This window comes from Mobula hypostoma, chromosome 21 (assembly GCF_963921235.1).
Source record: "Mobula hypostoma chromosome 21, sMobHyp1.1, whole genome shotgun sequence".
In the NCBI taxonomy this organism is placed as follows: Eukaryota; Metazoa; Chordata; class Chondrichthyes; order Myliobatiformes; family Myliobatidae; genus Mobula; species Mobula hypostoma.
This window is the reverse complement of record NC_086117.1, coordinates 27,318,076-27,339,945: the sequence shown is the minus strand read 5'-3', so window position 1 is coordinate 27,339,945 and position 21,870 is coordinate 27,318,076. Positions and strand designations below refer to the sequence as shown.

General features: G+C 44.4%; 1 protein-coding gene across 1 annotated transcript; it reads right to left on the bottom strand.

Annotated features, from left to right (window-relative positions):
- Positions 1-1,789: 1,789 nt before the first annotated feature.
- On the bottom strand, positions 1,790-14,197 carry cacfd1 (calcium channel flower domain containing 1). The gene is made up of 5 exons (XM_063073745.1): positions 13,951-14,197; positions 9,717-9,789; positions 8,015-8,140; positions 6,769-6,876; positions 1,790-5,172 (listed from the first exon to the last, which is right to left on the bottom strand). Exons 1-5 carry the CDS (start codon positions 14,090-14,092, stop codon positions 5,076-5,078), a joined length of 546 nt encoding a protein of 181 aa, XP_062929815.1. The 5' UTR covers positions 14,093-14,197; the 3' UTR covers positions 1,790-5,075.
- Positions 14,198-21,870: the final 7,673 nt, after the last annotated feature.

The following is a 21,870-nucleotide window of genomic DNA, read 5'->3' as shown; positions in this document are numbered from 1 at the left end:
GCATTTCATTTGTTTGTAATAAAATGAATTATTGATAAATAAAGTATTTGAAATTAGTAATTGAAAGCCAACATATGTCCTTATTATTCAAGGTACTTGATGGGTGGCATTCAGCATGTGAAATACCACAGCACACTACAAGCATGAGAAGAAGTTGTGGTCAATCAGCTCTTTCACATAATGCATAATTGATTTATTAATTAGTAGATGAGAGGGCTATGGTTTAGGTGCAGGTAGATGTGACCAGGCAGAAAAATAGGCTAGCACAGACTAGATGGGCTGTAGGGCCTCTTTCTATGTTGTGATGATCTAGGACTTTTGACTTTTTCTATATACTTGAGCTTCTATGATGCTGAAATGTACTTTCAAAGTCCAGAACAATAGCCTTCATTATCCAGGGAAAAGGAAGATAACTGCCTGGAGGTTACCTATGTTTATAAAACATTGGTTATGCCAGAGCTGGAGCATTGTGCACTGTTCTGGTCCAGAAGACACAGGAGCAGTAATAGACCATTCTAGCCATTGGGTCTGCTCTGCCATTTATTATCCCTCCCAACCCCATTCTCCTGTCTTCACCCTTATTAATGAAGATCATATCAACCTCTGCTTTAAACAGACTCAATGATCTGATTATGTTGAAATATATTCAGCTGTCTGCAGCAATGAATTCCATAGATTCACCACCCTCTGGCTATAGAAATTCCTCCTCATCTTGGTTCTAAACGGATAATCTGTGCCCCCTGGTCCTGGAATCCACCATTACAAGAAACATCTTCTATATCTAGGCCTTTATTTGATAGGTTTCAATGAAATCTTCCCTCATTCTTCTAAACTCCCCTGAATACAGGCCCATAGCCATCAGATGCTCCTCTACATGAAGCCTTTCATTCTCAGGAACATTCTTGTGAACCTCCTCTAAACCCTCTGCAGTGCTAGAACATCCTTTCTTAGAAAGGGGTCCAAAACTGTTCTCAGTACTCCAAGTGAGGTCTGACCAATGACTTCTAAAACCTCAGCATTACATTCCTGCTTTTATATTCCAGTCCTCTTGAAATGAATGCTAACATTGCATTTGCCTTCCTCACCACCGACTCAGCCGGCAAGTTAATTTTTAGAGAATCCTGCTCGAGGACTTCCAAATCGTGCTGCACCTCTGATTTCTGAATTTCCTTCCCGTTTAGAAAATAGTCTACATCTTCATTCCTTCTCCCAAAGTGCATGACCATACACTTGTCCACACTATTTCCAACTGGCATTCCTTTGCCCATTCTCATCTGTCCAAGTCTTTCTGTGGACACCCTGGGTCACCACACTGTAACAAGGATATGATTACACTGGGGAGGTTAGCATCACGCAGATGTTTCTGTGAGAATAAAAGCCACAACACAAACCAGGATGCTCCATTTCCGGTATGAAGAAAATCTTGGTTAAACTGGATGTTTTTCTTAGAGCAGAGAAAGTTGAGTAAATTATAAGTGAACAGAATGTCTGGACAGTGAGCAGCTCTCCTCCACAGAATAGGGACCAACACAAGAGTTGAGGAGAATAGAGACCAACACAAGAGCTGAGGTTAGAGGCAATCTATAGATTTTCTTTTTCACGTGGGAGAGCTGCAATCTGGAATGTACTCTCTGCAAAGGTGTCGGAGATCAACTACACTTAGCACTTCAATCACCACCTTACGGAGTTTACGGACCAAGTGCTGGTCTGTATAGATGGCCAGCAGCAACACAGTAGATTGAAGAGCCTGTGTCTGTGCTGTGCAGCTAGAACACTTCAAAAATAGCGCAGTAAAATCTTTTATTTCACAGTAAATGGTCAGAAATGGACAAAATGTATAAAATATCCATTGCATTTAAATTTAAATAGACACATACCAAGTAAACAATGCCAATACAAACTAAAATGTGCAACAATTTCTAATCCATTTCCAATTACTGCAGAGCCAGAGTGTGACCAAGTCCAATACATTATTACTCAGCTGGCCAATATTCCCTTCTCCATTACCCAAGGCTGAAATGGATTGAGGTAAGTATCACCTTTGGAAGGCATGCATTCCCTAGCTGAAAGGAATATATGCAGTGTTGAGGAGTTGAAATAGGGATACTGGCTCATTTTATCCTCTCCTCAGGGGACCATGAATTGGCCAAAACTAGAGATGCAACTTCAAATCATTCTGAAATGGCCTGGTCTAAAGTCATGACCATCTTTGATAATGAGAAATGTGATGCTCAGAAGAATTAGTACACTAAAAACTAAGGTGTGAATCTGGCAGTGGTTCATCAGGCAACAATAAATATCACATTTGACCCTCCCAGCCAGAAAGGATAATTAGCAACAATCGAGGTCAGTGCCCACAGCTCTGCTAAAGGACAGTATGCAGTCAGTATGGAGGACTCGTCTCAAAGATTACAGTGTACACTCGGTGGCCACTTTATCAGCTACAGGACTGGAACCCGTGTGGTCTTCAAGGTTTGACGTGTTGTGCGTTCAGAGAAGCCCTGCTGCACACCACTGTTGCAACACATGGTCATTTGAGTTATTGACACCTTCCTGTCAGCTTGACCATTCGCTTCTCCCCTCTCATTAACAAGGCATTTTTGAACCAGAACCCTCACTAACTGGATGTTTTCCACACCATTCCCTGTAATCTCTAGAGACTGCTGTGCATGAAAACCCCTGTCAGAAACTGCTGATCTTACTCAAACCACCCTGTCTGGCACCAACAGTCATTCCATGGTCAAAGTCACTTGGATCAAGTTTCTTCCCCGTTCTGATGTTTGATCTGAACAACGACTAAACTGCTTGACCATGTCTGCATGCTCTTATGCATTGAATTGTTGCCACATGACTGGCTGACTGGATATCGTATTAACGAGGTGTACAGGTGTTCCTAATAAAGTGGCCACTGAGTGAAACAAAAAGTGACGAGTCTCCAGAAAACGAAGGCTCGGGTTGAAGGAACATGTGCGATATTGAGCTCCATAATACAAAACAGCCAAGAAAGGGAGCTCAGGAGAGTACAGCACAAAGCTGCTTGTTAAGTTTTTCCCTTTGTTTTTGAGAAATATGTTTGTTTTTTTTAAACTAGTGAAAGAGGACACAATAGATGACTCTCAGTAGTCCTGAGATTATTGACCAAGAGATCTAGAGACTAGAAGAAATTCACAAAACAGACAGTAATATCTACTCTAGAGGGCTTATGGCTGACGCAAAACAAAATTCCTACAGTTTCAGGTAGACACCAAGGTACAACAGTATCATTTAAGAAGCACTTGGACAGGTAGATGAAAGGGTGAAAATTGGGCCAATTGCAGGAAATTGGGAGCAGCCTGGTGAGCATCGAGGTTGGGCCAAAAAACCTGTATCCATGCAGTATTGCTCTTTGTTTCAAAGGGATATGCGGCAGCGTTAGCACCTAGTGGCGAGTCTGGATGAACTATTGACATCCAGTGCAGAACAGATGTGTGCAACAAAGTCACTCAATGTTGAACAACTTTTGTTACCAGTTGTGTCATGGAGGAGCTGAAGAATTCCCTTAAAAGCTTTACCTGTCTGTACTGAGTCAGGCTCTGTCTTGTCCCAGGTAAAAGTTTAACAGACATTCTTTAGCACACATAATCCAGAGTTACAGAATGAATGAATCAAAAACAAAGCTTGTTTCAAAACTACTTTACTTTTCTCTCCTAAAAATGTTTACTCCCAAGTCCTGTACTTCACTCAGTTGGCCACTATCTCAAAAGGGACGGCATTTCAGCTGTTGTACTGTGGGCAGTGTCACAGCCAAACCAAATCCTCTCTGGATAAGAATTTGTTTGCTTTTCCCAGCAGGAACCCCGTCAGCTTTCTAAAGATCATGTGTGTGTTTCTCCTTTTCTGTACAACAGCGTCCAACAATACTCCAGATGGAGATGGCAGCATACATAGGATTTTGTGACCACGGACTGAATAGCCTAACTGTGAATTACATGGGATCCTTACACAGTCACAGTAGGACCTCCCCATAAACTTCCGCAAGTCATGTGACCAGGAAATTAACATTTTCCTCTAAGAAGCACTAATTTCAGGAATTAAATACTGTAGATGCTGCAATCCTGAAACAAACAGAAAATGACAGCAATATCTAGTAGGCTAGGCAACACCTATGAGACAGCCCAATCACCCTTTATGAGAACTGTAGTGAGTCAATCACAAACAAGAGAAAATCTGCCGAGTATCAGTTGCTAAGGCAACTCCTGAAAGATAGACAAGACAAGGGTAGGGAAGATTTAGTGATGGAACATATGATGACGAGAGCAGGATGGGAACTAGCAAAAGGAGATGAAACCTTCGACTCTGTACAAACAGCACCAGTACAGACAGTCATCAATATCTTCAAAAACTGAGAGTGAGGGAGATGGATGCAAGGATTATTGTGCAACTACTCCCATCATTGTGGAGTTCACCCAAGTTCTAGAAGATGCAAATTCTGTATGAGGGGAGTTGGAACACGAGGCAATTATGCCAACAGTGTGAGTGAACTCTACTTTAGAAAACATTGTTGATGTGATTTACAGTACATAACATTTCCAATGAAGGAAAATCCAAAACAAAAGCCTGGATTTAAACAGCAAAAGGCGGTTTTGTATTAAACTGTAGTTTATAAACTAACAGTACTATTGAGAAATGATCTGAACCCCATTAATGTTGTGATCTAGCAATCACAATGGATGGAGCACTGCCCCCCGCCGCAACTGCTGGGCTGCATTCAAACCAGCTATCTCAAGGCAGTCAACATAATTTGAATTATAATCACAAGTACCAACAAGCTGTCAAACTCCTGTGATTTAGTCAGTAACAGGTTTCAACAAAGCTTGAAATCAACCTCCCCATAAATGAATCAAAGGTATAAAAATTACATTATTAAAAAGAGCAAAGAAATTCTATTCTTTTGAAGAATCAATTGCACATCAAACCAAGAGCCCATGGGAGCTGACTCTCTCTGCAGTGTATAAATTGGATGTACTGTGTATAAATATAAAGTTCTGCTGGTCTGTTGATCTGTAGTCGAATGAGGTAAACCGAGTCGGTATCTTTTACTGCATCGCCATCTCATTGGTGACAGTCCCCGTCAAGTTTTCCTCATCAGCCATTTTCCTGTCCTTGAGCCTGGCGTACGAAATAGCATCGCCCCTTCATGGTTTGGGCGGGGTGGAGAGAGCATATGCGGGTGAGGAAGGAGAGGAAGGCACCATTAGAAAACACAGGTCTAATAACAGACAACTCTAACATGAAATGTAGCCATGCATTCTTCTTTCCTCTACGTTAAATATTTATCCAATTTTTGACAGTTGATTGAATCTGTACCCAACCACATTATGAAAAATCCTAACCAACTGTTACAGCGAAACATTTGTTCCTCTCATCTCACTTCTGGTTCTTGAACCAATCATTAAAGGGGTCTTCTGGCTGTGGTATAATTGCCACCAGGAAAAGTCTGCCCTTGTTTACTCAAAGTCCCGCTAGCTTTTATCCCTTTCAACCCCATTCTCTGGCCTTCTCCCCATAACCTTTGATGCCGTGTCCAATCAAGAACCTATCAATCTCTGCCTTTAATACACCCAACGACCTGGCCTCCACAGCTGCCTGTGGTAACAAATTCCACAAACTCACCACCCTTTGCCTAAAGAAATCTGTTCGCACCTGCTTTAAATGGACACCCTTCTATCCTGAGGCTGTGTCCTCTTGTCCAAGACTCCCCCACCATGGGAAACATCCTTTCCACATCTACTCTGTCTAGGCCTTTCAACATTCAAAGGATTTCGAAGAGATTCCCCCCGCCCATCCTTCTAAATTCCAGCGAGTACAGACCCAGAGCTATCAAACGTTTCTCAAATGATAACCCTTTCATTCCCGGAATCATCCTAGTGAACCTCCTCTGGACCCTCTCCAATGCCAGCACATCTTTCTTAGATGAGGGGCCCAAACCCATTCACAATACTATAGGTGATGCCTCACCAGCGCTTTATGAAGCTGTAGCATCACATCCCTAATCTTGTATTCTAGTTCTCTTGAAATGATCGCAAATACTGCATCTGCCTTCCTCACCACCGACTCTACCTGCAAGTTAACCTTTAGGGTGTTCTGCACAAGGATTTCCAACTCCTTTTGCATCTCAGATTTTTGGATTTTCTCCCCATTTATAAAATAGTCTCCTCATTTATTTCTACTACCAAAGTGCATGACCATGCATTTTCCAACATTGTATTTAATTTGCCACTCTTGCCCATTCTCCCAATCTACCCAAGTTCTTCTGCAGCCTACCTGTTTCCTCAACATCACCGGCCCCTCCGACAATCTTCCACAAACTTGGCAACAAAGCCATCTATTCCATCATCTCAATCATTGATATAGAGCATAAAAAGAAGTGGCCCCCGCGGAACACCACTAGTCACTGGCAGCCAACCAGAAAAAGATCCTTTTATTCCCACTCACTGCCTCCTATCAATCAGCCAATGCTCTAAGCATGCTAGTAAATTTCCTGTAATACCATGGGCTCTTGGTAAGCAGCCTCACATGTGGCACCTTGTCAAAGGCCTTCCAAAAGTCCAAATAAACTCAGCAATAATGTTAATCAACTACACCCATTGTGCTACACTCCAATCTTTAAAAGAAAAAATAGCAGGCATGAGACTGTACCAAGTCATTTTAGAATTACAGTCACCTCAATCCTGTTCCAATCATTTCCAATCTGTCCTTAAATAAGGATCAAACACAAATCAAACTCACTTTTTTCCAAGTGATGCGAGTCCATAAAGCACACCTGAAGCAAAAGCAATTCCATTCCCAAACAATGTAGTGAATGAAAAGCTCAGGAAAATTGGGAAAATCGCCATCCTGGGGGAAGAGAAAAATAAAGATACACTTAATATTCTGGAAGCCAGTAATAGGATTGGGAAAAATCAAGGGAAATCTTTAACACATCCAAAGATACGTTTTGAAAATCAAAAACAAACTGTAAGTGCTAGAATATTGAAAATATAAAGTGGTGGGAACATTTAGAGGGTCAGGCAGCATCTGTGGAAAGAGAAACTTTGATGGTTCATGTATGAAACGCTTATCTAAATTACGAAAGGGAAATCAAGTTAGCTTCTCATTTCAAATAAGTTGTGGTGATCAGTGGGGGGATAAGGAGTGGATTCTTTAGACATGGGTCTAAGTAGAAAAGCAACTGAATTCCCTTGATCTGGGTAAGCCTGGCAACTACAGGGAACCCCTGTGGTGGGGAAGCTTTTAAACACAGTGATCTGGAACAGGAACCCAAGGGAAAAGAGTTTAGGGAAGCCAGCACAGATTGTTAAGGGCAAATTGAATTTAACCAGTTTCAAAAGATAATGACAGAATTGATGAGGGGGGTATACAGGCAATGCGGTGTGCATGGATTTCCAGAATGTTCTGAAATGTATCATACAAAACAAATTTACCCACAAGGGCAAAGCACATGGAACAAAGCTGGATAAATAATTGATAAGAGAGGTGGATCATGATGGTTATTTACTTTCCACACCCAATAAAGGCTAATAAAGTTCCTCAAGGACTTGGTACAACACATAGGCTTTGAGTATGCACTATTCCCTGAGATCTTTACTTTTTGATCTTTTGACAAAAGGGGTCTTTACCTTTTTCATCTATATGACCCAGAAATGGAGGCAGATGTCACAATTTCTAAATTTGCAGACAGCACAAAATTTATAGTAAGATCAAGAAAGCCGATCACCTCAGTCCCTTCAGCAGATTCCTGAGCCACTTGTGAACAAGACTGCATATTGTCAGGTTATGTAAATGCAATTGGCAAAAAGTTGAAATGTAACCCTGCCCATGGCAATCTCCATGGCCCCTGCCAGCTATCTTCCTGAAACCACCATGCACCAATACATCACCCAGAGAGTAATAATCTGTGCTCACTGATCACACAATAAAGAACTCGAGCAGCACTGAGCAATACTAACCTCCTCAAGGATCACTGTGCACTTACCCACAATAGAAGATAGCTTTCTGCCAGTAGCGGAGCTTATCAGCTCTTGCAGACACTGCATTTGCAAACTCGATAAACTGACAGCAGAAGGGAGCTTCACATAGGAAAAGGATAAATGCATTCAGCCTGCACGTCAAAAAATAAAATGGAAACTTTACTGCACAAAATAGATACAACACAACACTGCAAATTACCATTAAAATGTGCTTTAGATCATATCTCAAGAATAAATAGTTGGGTTGAGGTGTCCTCCAATCTTGGCAATCTATTTGCAACATTTTGTCACCATACAAGGAGGCATCATCAGTGCACGGTTTACTTGTGGTGTGTCCTCCAAATGCTTGGCCTTTATAACCTTATCAATCAGTTGATTGGTCGTCATTACGGAAACTCAGTCATGACACAGGGAGCGTGGAGAACTCTGCGTAATCTGGAACTTTGCCAGCATTGGTTTATAAATGGGATCGAGGTCTACATGCCTGCTTATAGAATTGTTTGTGGAAAAGCAGGCGTCTAGGAATCCTCGCGTCACAATTGAGTGTCCGTGATGACAGCTGATCAACTGGTAAGTATATAAAGGCCAAGCATTTGGAGGGCACTCCACACGTAAACAGCGCACTGATGTCTTCTCGTATGTTGACAAAGTGTTTGCAAATGGATTGCCAAGGTCGAAGAACAACTCAACCCAACCATCAAACTCCTGAGCTACACATTTTCCAAAATATATGATGTATTTAGAAAGGAATAATTGAGAAAATGCCCCAGGTGGCAGGGCAGAGAAGCTAGCTATGTAATGGAGAAAGGAACAAGTGAATATGATAATAAACGAGCTTAAGGATGGGCCATACTCGTGCGGAATGTCACATGTACGTTGGATGAATGGTCTGTTTCAATGTAATGCAGAAAATAAGAGCAAGTCTATAATCAAAGTGTGTGAAACACTTGACCTAATTCAGCACACAGAATGCAATATTCATTCAAATATAGCTAGGGCAGTCAGAATACTGAAAGGCCTGGGTGGCCTTTATTCACCTTTCCTGTTCTTGCAGCTAGGATAGGCAGGTCTCTAATGCAGTTACGTGATCTTTACACATCTTGTGCATTGGGTGATGACAGATTTCAATACAGGTACGTGTCAAACATTTCTGCAACACATCACCTTTACCCTGATGGGGAAATCAATCTAAGATACTCGAGGCAATACACTTCGGCAAGACATTACATTAAAAATTTCCTCTGTGCAAAAGAGACACAGGGCTCAAACAAAACTCAGGCAAACTATTAAAAGGACACATCTACAATGTACAAAACAAACACTTCTGGGCTCTTTTGTATGTATTATTTTTAAATGTTTTCTAACTGTAAATTCAGATGGCAGACGGGGCCGGGGGATAAGGCTCAGGATTGAAAGATGGTGTAGAAGAAAGTGAAACCAATGGTTTAGTCAAGTGAGTATAATGTAGAGAGAGAGGGACCACAAGAGCCCAGTTTCTGAAGCAGGGACTGGAGAACTTCGATTTTGCCCTTTGGCACACTGACTGATTTTTCATTAACGAGAGTAGAGACCAAGTTGACCAATCTGATCGATGGTTTCCCACGGGGGGGGGAGAGGAGGGGTTAAAACAAGTTCAAAAATGACCCCCATTCCCAACACAAAGTCTTCGAAGTATGTCAATCACACCTGCTGTTTGCAGGTACTTACACCATCCAGACCCCAGCTGCAATGTTGAGGGGATTGATTGTTACACAGTTCCACACTCCAGCAATCGCACACGCTGCAAAGAAAAACAGGAGAGGAGGGGCTCAGTTGTGACTGGAATTACAAAACAGATCCAACAGCCAAATACAACTGGTGCACACTGAACTTTATCGGATTACGTCATCTCCAAATGCGAATATTCTTTACATTTTCCTCTCAGTTGTGCCCAGTTTAAGACGCACCACAGAAAGCTTTGCTCCAACTCCGTGCATGACCCCCGACCCCCTGACTCAGCGACAGAAGGTTGCGGGCTCAAATGCCACAGATGCCCCATAACACGGGTACATCATTAGAGGTGAGCTCATACAGAAGGGACCTTAAATTACAACCCTGTCTGCTTCACTGGCAGATGCAAAAACTTCCACCACATTATCACGAAGAGGAGCATTTCTTCTGCACAGCTTTCGACCACCTTCACATACGGTTTGCCATTTGTGAGCGATTGGTATTTGCAAATTAGCCGCAACCTTTCCTCTGAGCAGTGCAAACACATCACAAGTTCACCACTGGTTGAAATGTGAGCCTCTGAGGTAAGAAACAGTATTTAACAGATGCACTCTGCCTTTCTTACACAACCTTAAAACCAGAAAGTACTCACTCAGCCTTCAACCTGCTTTTATCATCTCTGGCAGCTCCAGCATCGCCCCCCTCAGTCATGGCCTGGATCACAAGTTTCACAGTTGGAAAGAAACAGATCAGATCCCATCTGGATGTGTTGATGCTGCCATCTGATCCCAAGATTAAAATGAGAAGCGATCATATTTGTAGCAATACCATAATGAAGATGTCACACGGTGATTGGGAAATAGACAAGTGCGTCACACTCTGCTGCCACATACAAAACATGCTGAATTATCCTCGGTCAATCTTCTTCCACAAAAAGGATCTGGGAGAGAGGGAGGGGCAGAGCTCTGCGATAACTGAAGCCACATATGCAGAGACACTGCAGAGAGCAAGCATGTCCAACGGCTGGTCTTTGATGGGCAAAGAAAACACAGGCAAGGCGAAGCTGTTACCGGCAGTTCTGTAGGGGTTATGGATAGTCCAGTGTGGTAATTCTTGTCTACTACCCAGTGCATTTATGGGCAATGTCCATAACAAATATGAAGTATAACCAATCACTGCAGTGTGAGGGGAACCTGAGAATTCATCCAGTACCATCTTTACTAAATCAATACCAGTACCTGCTTGGAGTGGTGAAATTTGTAACTCTACACTTGGAGTCATTTCAGTGGATTTAACTGTTGGACATTAAAAATCCATTGGTTCTGTTGGAGTTTTCCCAGTTGCTCAGGACACCACAAACCTCTCACTAACCAACCCACCTGAACTCCCACTGCATGTTGTTTAACTGCTGCATTAGCCACATTACACCATGGCCACACTGAAAGAAAGTGCCTCCTTGAATTTTGCCATTTAGGATGGTGCTGAGAAAACAGTTAAATACTTTGTTAATCTTTCTCTGCCAAACGATCATTGCAAGCAATAGCCTGGACTTGGAGGCAATTCAATGTGACAGAACCAAGGCGAGGCAGCAGGCCCATCACCGAGAGCCAGAGAGACCCGACAATCGAACAATTTAAGTGCTGGGCCGAATCTGAAAAGGTCGGGAACAGGCCAAACCGAGGAGACGGGGTCCAAGCCCCAGAGCGCATCAAAGCGACTGAGCCCAATGTTTGGACGATGATTAGGCACCGAGGTCAGGGTGCTGGGGACTGAGGAGAGAGATGGGCTGACAGCTCTGTGTCGTTTAATCTGCTCTGCGCTGAACCATGCGTCTTGGACTCTCTTTCTGGACTTCAGCGCAGAACGCTATTTGTTTGCGCCTTTTTTCTCCTCTTTCCATTGGGGTTCGACAGTCTTCTTTTCTTTAAAAATAGGTTCTTCTGGGTTTCTTTGATCCGTGGCTGCCTGATAGGAGACAAATCTCACGGAGGTATAACATGATTTCAGGACCTGCAAGACTGGCTTCTTTTAAGGGGAAATTAAGTAAGTTCATGAGGAAGGAATATGCCAGCACGGCAATGTAGGGAGAATACGAGTCTCAAGCACAGACAAGCTCACGCGGCATGCATTGCATATTCTACTTAATTCACCAAATAACAAGAAAAATGTTCAATACTTTTAATCTGGGTTACAGAACTCAAAAAGGCTTAAGAAAGAAAGGAGAAATCTTTCCTATCTAGATGGCAAAATCCATCTAACTTTTCTCTGTACACTTTTGGATCCAATTACCCTATTGAATTATAGAAAAACTTCTTGTTAAATATGCACGACCTGCTTGTCCTGAAGCTTATGTATCATCGACCATGGTATCAGGCCTTAATACACCAGTGCAATAGTGATCGTCGCTCCAGCTGCCTCTCCCCAAATCCAACACATTCTTGTCATGTTACAGCCTGCCCACCACCACGGACTCTTCTTCCCTTGTAACGCACACAAAAAGCTGGAGGAACTCAGCAGGCCAAGCAGCATCTACGGAGAGGAGTCGTCGTTTCAGGCTGAGGCCCTTCATCAGTCGAGCATTTTGTGTGTCTTAATCTGGATTTCAGCAGCTGATGTTCTTCCCTTTCTAGGATTTCAGTCGTGTTAATCGAGTGCAAGGTATTTTTGTATCGAACAGCTAGAGCTGAAACCAATGACTTTACTGGAGCACTAACCTGCTAATTCAAGTGTTATACTTCCAAAGACAGGAGCACTAAGTAACTATTCCACATTGGTGGGCTTCAGAGACAGACAGGACCTGTCAAATCTTTCCCACATAATTAGAGATTCCTTCGTGCAAGAGCCCAGCACCGTGACTGGGCTAACAAATTCCATAATTATTCCTCTGTTACCTAACGTTTGCACAAAAAGAGCCGGGATTAGTGTGACAGCAGCGGCTCCAAACACAATTACAGGTGTCAGTTCAGCAGCTCGGTTCTGTGGTTAAAATCAATTACTGATTCTCAGAGGTACAAAGGACCAGTCTGACATGCTGACACCAGCAGACACTCCTTCTCCACCCACCCACCCCGCAGGCTGCCATTTCACCCTTTAATGACAGGCCTTCTTAGTGTAAACCATTTATTCACACCACCGTCACAGCCAGATAAAATAACTTCTTTAAAAGGAGCCCAGCTAATAGTAATCATATTCCCGTGCAAGAAGCACTAACATTGCATCCATTCCCCCTCTTGACCCTCGGTATACTGCCCCATAGATTCAGCTCACCATTACCCATGTGAAATGGTGCAGGAACTCTTTGAAATTATTCTGTTAGATCATGCCCAATCTGCATCGCAACCCTCTTCCCTGCACCAGTAGCATGACACTTTCCCCTGATCAAATCACTCTTGGTTTTGCAAAACTCCAATTGCCCTCAGTGTCTTCATAAGCAAATTCCTTTAGCTTTCAAAAATTAGAACAACCTCCCGCCAGAGTCATCCATGTCTGAGCCAGAAACGTGGACTGTACTCTTTTCCGTAGATGCTGCCTGACCTGCTGAGTTCCTCCAGCATTTTGCCTGTGTTGCTTTGAATTTCCAGCATCTGCAGACTTTCTCTTCCTTACTTCAGCAATCACGTTTGCCAGCAAAAAGTAGCTGCAGCTCCCGACATAGCGAGTCCCAAGTTGCAACCTTTTTACAAGAATGAGGAATGCTACTGCTTAGCTGGTGACTCTGAATAGATTCCGAAGATCTACAAATATAATTATCTCAGTTGCGTAGTATTGTCGTTAACTAAAAAATAGGTCATTAACTCCACCAAGGTTTATAAAAAGTGTCTAATGCCCAAGTGCAATGAGACCCAATGTAAATAAGCAATTCAGAATTAAACTAAAGTCTTCTTGCTTTGTTTATACAATCCAGGTCCAACGACTTTTCCACACCACAATCGTTGAGCGTTTTGTTCATCATCTCCATCGCCAAGCACAGCGATTCTGGTCACCCCCTAACAAAAGGTACCCCTAGACTACCCCACTGGGAGGCGGGACACGAACGAACCCAGGAACACTTCGCTCGCTCTTTCTTTGACTCCTGACCAGAGGGAGCCCGGTTCTGCAGAGACACTCGGTCTCTGGTACCGCTACCGAATTACTCGTCGCTTAAGTGGGCCTGCAGCACCTACACCGGAGCCCATGCGGGCCAGTCCCGCCCGCCGCTGCCCGCTGCCCGACAAGCAGGCCCGGTACTCACACACCCCACCGATCACGGCCGCCATCCGGCATAGCCAGCGATACCACCACGTCATCTCGTCCTGTCTGGAACCGGCTCCGGCTCCGCTCCCGGTCCCGTCCTCGCTCCCAGGCTCCGAGTTGGGGTCCTCCGAGTTCGGCATGATACGCACGGGCAATGCGGCTCGGCCGGGCGCCGTCCGCCGCTCGCTGCCTTCTCCCGGCGACGGAGAGGGGAGCGGTAACGTCACCCGATGTAATACGTCAACGCACTGCTGTCATATCGGAACACGTCACAGCAGGCGCGAAGTCGACCGGCAGGGGAGGGGGGAGTCCTTTGGTGACGTCAGAGTTCGGTGGGCGGAGTCAATGGACAATCGAAAGTCAGGCAACTTAGTGCAGGGACAGTGGGTCGAGCGGCGTGGGGTTGGGAAGGGAACTGTCGACGCTTCAGTAAGGATGGTCCGGCAAAACTCCGATAATCCGCCGTGCCCAACTTCGTGTTCCCGGAGTACTGTAGCGGGTTTCTTGATGCTCCAGGGAACCCTGTACGGTGGGTGTACGTCTGTCGGGGGGTGGGGGGTGGGGGGTGGGGGGTGGGGGGGGGGACTGCAGCCTTTGGCAGAAATGTTGCACAGTTGCTGAGTGATGTGCTCATGGCAAAATGGGGAATGTGAAGCCAGGTAGATGCACTTGTTAATAAAGCTAAAGAGAAAAACACGGAAGGGCTCACCCTCCCCCTACCTTTCAAACCTACTCTTCAGTTTTTTACTCTCCAGTCCTGCCGAAGGGTTTCAGCCTGAAACATCGACTGTACTTTTTTCCCACAGATGCTGCCTGGCCTGCTGAGTTCCTCCAGCATTTTGTGTGTGTGTTCCTCAGAAGGGGACAACTACTACTACGTCGACTCAGGCCAAGGGGGCAGGCGTCGGGCACGATGACGGACTCTCCACTTCTCCCTCTCCCTCATCAGTGAAGGGGAACGTAATTGAAATTGTACGAATGCTTTTTAAAATCGTGATCTGTTGGTGGAACTCATCGTGTCTGGAATGTCAGTGTTAAGGTTGTATATGGTGACATATACAGTAACTACCTCGATAATAAACTTTGAAACATTTCACCTGCACCAGGTCTGTAAAAATCCTCATAAAGTGGTTACAGGATAAATCACGGATGGCCCTGTACTCTATATATAGAGGTTTTGAGAACAATATTGAGGACATGTGTAAACATTGACTCAGCTGCAACTGGCATTGTAATAATCTTGACTTGACTTGACCTTCTGTCAGTTCTGGGCCCTTCACTTTACCAAAGAGGGAGTAGAAAGGTTTACATAAATTGCAGAAATTGTAAACCAACTATCTGCAAGTCGCACACATGGAATTCCTTTCCTAAATGTCTTTCTACCTGTAGGACACACTATTATTTCATTAATCAAGCTTCTGTCCTAACACAACCATGCTGGTGAATTTTTTTTACAGTGCTGCATAAAATACATTCTGTTACTTTGACTGAGACCTCCTTCAGTCAGGGACAATCATGGATGTTGCATCCTAGCTCTCTAGGTACGCAAGCCTCAGCAGTATGATATAGAGAGCGAGCTGTTGCCCTTGGAGCAAGCTCACCCTCTCCATGCATCTGATGAACCCAAAGGAACGGCAGAGACTGCTACAGTTTGGTACCAGCAGCATCACAGGAGTTGCCGGTCAGCATTAAACTCAACACTGGACTGCCTTAGGGACTCCAGTTGTGAATTTTTCCCTCAAGGTTTACTCCCGAAGCCTTCCCCGTGAGTGGGTATAGCTGCAAGGCAGTGGAGCTTTGAGATCAGAGTTTTCCTTCTCCTAAATGAGCTGCCAACCATAGCTGACGAGCCCCATCTGCCCGAAGGGACTGGTTTTAAGGCGTCAGTAATCTGCCTTTGCCCCATCTCCTATCAGTAGAAGCAGTTCTGCTGGGCTTAGTAGCTAAGGCACATGAAGGCCAGGAGCTGGACCTGTTTGTCCGAGGCTATTTGAGGCGCACGCCATTGGGAGCATTTAATAAGTAGTGGGAGCTTGTCCCCATTACCATCCCAGGCTTTAACAACCTTAAGGAACCAATCTGCTACATTAATGGTGCAATATTAATACAGATTGATATTATTTGGTAAAGTGGGTAAAGCAAGAGATATTGGCCAGAACACTGAGAAAAGTTTTTATTTAAGGCATCCGTTAGTCTTGCAAGACCACGGATCTGCGCCTGGAAAGTCTTCACTCTCCAGGGCACAGGCCTGGGCAAGGTTGTATGGAAGACCAGCAGTTGCCCATGCTGCAAGTCTCCCCTCTCCACGACACCAGTGTTGTCCAAGAGAAGGGCATTAGGACCCATACAGCTTGGCACCAGTGTCATCGCAGAGCACTGTGTGATTAAGTGTCTTGCTCAAGGACACAACACGTTCCCTCGGCTGGGGCTCGAACTCACGACCTTCAGGTCACTAGTCCAATGCCTTAACCACTTGGCCACATGGCCACACTGAGAAAAATAGCAGTCAAATAATTGATGATTGCTTTAGCGAGCCTGGTTTAATATCTCACCAAATAACAACAGCTCCAGGTTGCATTCTTTACACCTACTATCCTTGTTCTTCTACGTGGTAGAGGTTGCAGTTTTAAGAGTTAGTGCGCAGAAAGCCTTGGTAAGTCGCTGGATGGCATTTCACTGATGGTTTATGTGTAACAGTGGTAGACAGGATGAATGCTTAATTTGATAGAAGGAGGTGGAAGAGCCGGAGTTCTGGTGCCAGGCAAATAACCGCTTCCTGAATGTCCACAAGACAAGGGAGATGGTTATTGATCCAGGAGAACCTGTGCCACTCATGCCCCCCCCCCCCGCTTACATTGGTAGAAAGCAGTCTCAAACTCCTGTGAGTGCACATCTCACACAACCTCTCATGGTCCCTGAACACATCCACCCTGCCCAAGGTGAGGGTCTACCAGTCATCAGATACCAGCTGCAATAGAATGCTGGCCAAGGAAGGAATGAACTGGAAGCTGCTGACACCAAGACCCAGAAACTACTAACAATACATGGAGGATTCCACCCAGGGTCCAACGTCGAGCAACTGTACACCTTTTTTTTATTAAGTGCAATCGTGAACAACCCACCACAGAGTACTGAAATGTTACGTTTATCCAGTTATGTTATATGGCTCAGAATGTTGGACAATATCTAGTAACATGAGGATATGAATTGTAGCAGCAGAGATGTGGTTTTTGAGGAGGATGCGAAGAATACCATGGACGAAACAAATATCTAATGAGGATGTCATGAACAGAGCAAACACAAAAGAGAAATCATGTATGAGATCATGAAAAGGCAACGTAACTTCATTGGACATGTGATTAGGAAAGAGGAGTTAGAATGCACGGTAATTATGGGAAAGATTGAAGGGAAGAAAGCAAGAGGAAGACAAAGACAAATGATGATGGAGACAGCAGCCAGAGAACTGGAAATAAATACCAATGAATTCATCCACTTGACCTGTAACAGGAGTGTGTGGACCATGGCAGTCAAAGCTCAAACTGGGCACAGCACCTGACGATAATGAATCATGAACAGTAGCCAGATCAGAAATGCTGATCAAGTCAACTAGTTCCCAAAGAGGACTCTGATAGGCCAATCAGATGGTTCACTGCAGCTCAGCAATAGAACACAAAAAATCATATGTACGATTAAGAAACGTTAAAAAATAGTAGAAATACTGGAGTCATGATGATCATGATGAAGTCTGCTGGAGAGAGACACTTATACACATGCTGTCCTCCATAATTCAAAGAGATTGAAGGATAAGGTTGCAGGGTGACAAAACGTGGCAGGAGCACTTGGAACTAAACAGCACTTGTTCTTTCCGCACTGTTCTCCAGCAGTTTAAGGACTAAGTCCAGCCGGAATATAACTCACAAGTGCTCTTGAAAGTCAGGTATTAACCCTACCTACCAACAGCCAAGCATTGCCATCCTGGTCCCCTTCATGACAGCTTATGAAGAAGCATGTGACTTCCCTCCCAGAGATGATAGGTGTTTGTGCACTCGACTCTTGAAGGCTTGGATCCCATCGTCGCAGATGTTTCCAAACACAGCATCTGGAAGGCTGTTCCAAATTCTGACAGCACAGTGAAGGAAGCTTCTATCCAGTGTGTGGGTTCTCGCATCAGGCATAGAAACAGCATGAACAGGCATAGATAAACTTGATCGTGTGCTGCACCGTCTCTCATAAGATGGAGGCAGCATGGTGCGAGGGTCTGCGGGGCTGTGGCTGGTGTGCATTTTGTATAGCACAGTAGCTGCAGCAACCTGTCGTCTGTGGTGTAAGCTACTGATGGCTAGCTTCTCACGAACTGTGGCTTCATCTACACCTATAATCCTGACAGCCTTTCTTTGAATGGGATCAAGCTGGCTGAGGACACTCTCTGAGACATTCATCCACGATAAGCAGGCACACTCCATGATACTTCGTACCTGGGCTTTGTAAACCGTGGCTCTGACCTCTTTGTCTAGTTTGGATGCTACTTTCCGCTGGAAGTGCAAGGCCACTGTCCTGGAAAAAATGTGCAACATCCATGAGTCTGTCAGGATGACCTGCTGGGAGAATACCACAGACAGCAGGCAGGGACATGGAAATGGAAGCGGGTGAAGCAGAGCCAGAGGACCAGAGGCCATGGCAGGACAAGCCACTGCATGGGATGCACCATCGCTAGATGTCAGAGGTGGCTGGCATAAGAAAGTCTGACCGATGGCTGGAAGTGGCAGGGCTGAGGGACAGCAAAGAAGCAGCACACATGGCTGCACAAGAACAGGTGCTGAGCACAATAGCAGGTGTCTGTCACACCAAACAAGACCCAAGATGCAGACTGTGCAAGGAATCTGCTGAAACCGTCTAGCACATCAGGCTGCAAGATGCAGGCAGGGACAGCAGGCGCTGAGCGGCACAACCAAGTTGCAGGAATTGTGTACAGGAACATCTGAGTATGGATTGGATGCTCCCAAGTCCAAATTGGAAACAGCGAGAAGGTAGTGGAGAATAACAGAGCTAAGATCCTGTGGGACTTCCAAATACAGACCAATAAGCAGGTACTGGCCAACCAACCGGACACAGTAACACTGGACAAGGAACAGAAGGAAGCAACTGTAGTACATGTGGCAATCCTGAGTGACAGTAACATCAGAAAGGAAGAACTTGAGAAGCTGGAGAAATACCAGGGGTTGAAAGAGCAGATAGAAAGGATGTGGAAGGTTAAAGCTAGAGTAATCCCAGTGTGATAGGAGCACTTGGAGCTGTGACACCTGGACTGGGAGAGCGGACTGCTAGGAACAGCAAGGATACTGTACAGCACTCTCAAGGTAGAGGACCCAAGATTAAAAGAATAATGCACATACACACCGCCCATGAGGGATGAGATAAAATTATTAGATATACTACATTGGACCCAGAATAACAATTACATTTGTGTACTGGAAAAGACATTAAACAATCTTGACTCCTGACTCTCAGCAGTGATCCATAAGCATTGACCTCCTTGATGTACCCTGCCTCCTAGGACCAGGACTCCATGTCTCATTGTTGTCACTGGGAGAGTTAGAATCGGTGCTTAAATGAGACTTGAGCCCACAGATTTCTGATCCAGCAAGCAATGTGTTCCCCCCTGAGGTAAGGATGACTGGCTGCTCCAGTGAGTGGCAATGGGCATCATCTGCAAAGGAAGGAGATGGCTTGCTAATGATAACGTGGACTAGTTAAGTCGTTTTTTTTTAACACACTGTTGGTATAATTTATCAAATGCTTTTGTGTAGTTGATAAAACAAACAAACAAATCTTTTTGCACTTGAATAGCTCGTTCTGATAGTATCCTTAACATCAATGTTATGTTTATCCAGTTATGTTATATGACTCAGAATGTTGGACAATATCTAGTAACATGAAGAAATGAATTGAAGCAGCAGAGATGTGGTTTTTGAGGAGGATGCAAAGAATATCATGGACGAAATGAATATCTAATGAGGATGTCATGAACAGAGCAAACACAAAAAGAGAAATCATGTATGAGATCATGAAAAGGCAAGGTAACTTCATTGGACATGTGATTAGGAAAGAGGAATTAGAATTCATGGTAATTATGGGAAGGATTGAAGGGAAGAAAGCAAGAGGAAGGCAAAGACAAATGATAATGGAGACAGCAGCCAGAGAATTGGAAATGAATACCAATGATTTGATCCACTTGACCCGAAACAGGAGTGTGTGGGCCATGGCAGTCAAAGCTCAAACTGGGCACGGCACCTGACAATGATGATGATGTTGGTATAATTCAGTGAAAGACATTTTGTTAAACGTCACTTATGAAACTGAAAGAAATAAAAAGCAGTAATTAAATATTAAGCAAACTTTAGTCATTGAGAAACATTCATTATAAAGTTAGTTTTAAAGTTCAGTGGCTCCTTAATTGCAACGCATGCAGACCTTTTTTGAAAGTGATCAGTCGAATGCCTGAAGACAAAGGGAAGTAGACTGGGATGCTGGGCACAGGAAACGTGGATGTGGGAATTGGGGAGGATCGGGAGTCAGGTATGATTACATACATGTACTGGCTACTTTACTTGATACCATGTGTATCTAATAGAGTGGCCACTGAGAGTATGTTTGTGTCTTCTGCTGCCCCACCCACTTCAACGTTTGATGTTTTACACGTTCGGTGATACTCTTCTGCACCCACCCCAGTTGTAACGTGTGGTTATTTGACTTACTGTCACTTTCCCTGTCAGCTTGAACCAGTCTGGCCATTCTCCTCTGACCTCTCTCATTAACAAGGCATTTTCACCCACAGAACTGCTGCTCACTGGATTTTTTGGGGGTTTTTTTTGCACTGTACTCTGTAAACTCTAGAGACTGTAGTGCAGCGAGGTGTACAGGTGTACCTAATAAAATGGCCACTGAGTGTATATTGGAAGTGATTGGATGCAATGGGCCAGTATGGTTTAGTTGGAAGTCCTTGTGATTTTACTTGTGTGATGGGTACAGTCTGCATCCTAGGGTGAGAGCAATGCCCACATGGGAAAGGAAAAGGCTTCAGATGCCTTCGGGTAGCACATGGTCTAAAACATGGTGAACCCACTAAACCAAGAGGGATAACTTGTGGGTGGCTGCACATGTGACCTTCTTCATGGCTTTAAGACTGGGCCAGCTCTGTGCAAGGTAATTGCCTGTGTCCACAAAAGCACTAGAGAGTCCTCTTGTTTGGGTAAAGAGTGTTTGGAAGAGAGTAGAGGTGTCACTTTGTTACCATGACAATTGGATTTTTCATTGGGACCTCGCAGTCCAGTCAATTTCCACAATATACCAAGGTCAGGGTTGTGTTGGTGCCACTGATTAGAGTAATGCTGAGACCACCTGCCTTGAGCTCCTCACCTTAAGGGGACAAGGGCCACAGGTCCTGAGCACCTTTAAGATGGTGCTGGGAAGAAATTTCTTCTCTCTGTTGCAGAGGGTTGTGGATGCTGTATCATTGGATACATTCTAGGCTGAACAACCTGACACTCAGTGGTAGTAAGACCAAACAGCTGATTGTGGACTTCAGGAAGGGTAAGATGAGGGAACACAAACCAATCCTTATAGAGGGATCAGAAGCGGAGGGAGTGAGCAATTTCAAGTTCCTGGGTGTCAGTATATCTGAGGATCGAACCTGGTAACAACATATTGATGCCCCTATAAAGAAGGCAAGACAGAATTATATTTCATTAGGAGTTTGAGAAGACTTGGTTTGTCACCTAAAAGACTCAAAAACTTCTACAGATGTACTGTGGAGAGCCTTCTGACTGACTGCATCACCAGCTGGTATGCACAGGATTGAAGTAAGTTGCAGAAAGTTGTAAAATTACTCAGCTCCATCAGGGATGCTAGCCTCTGTCAT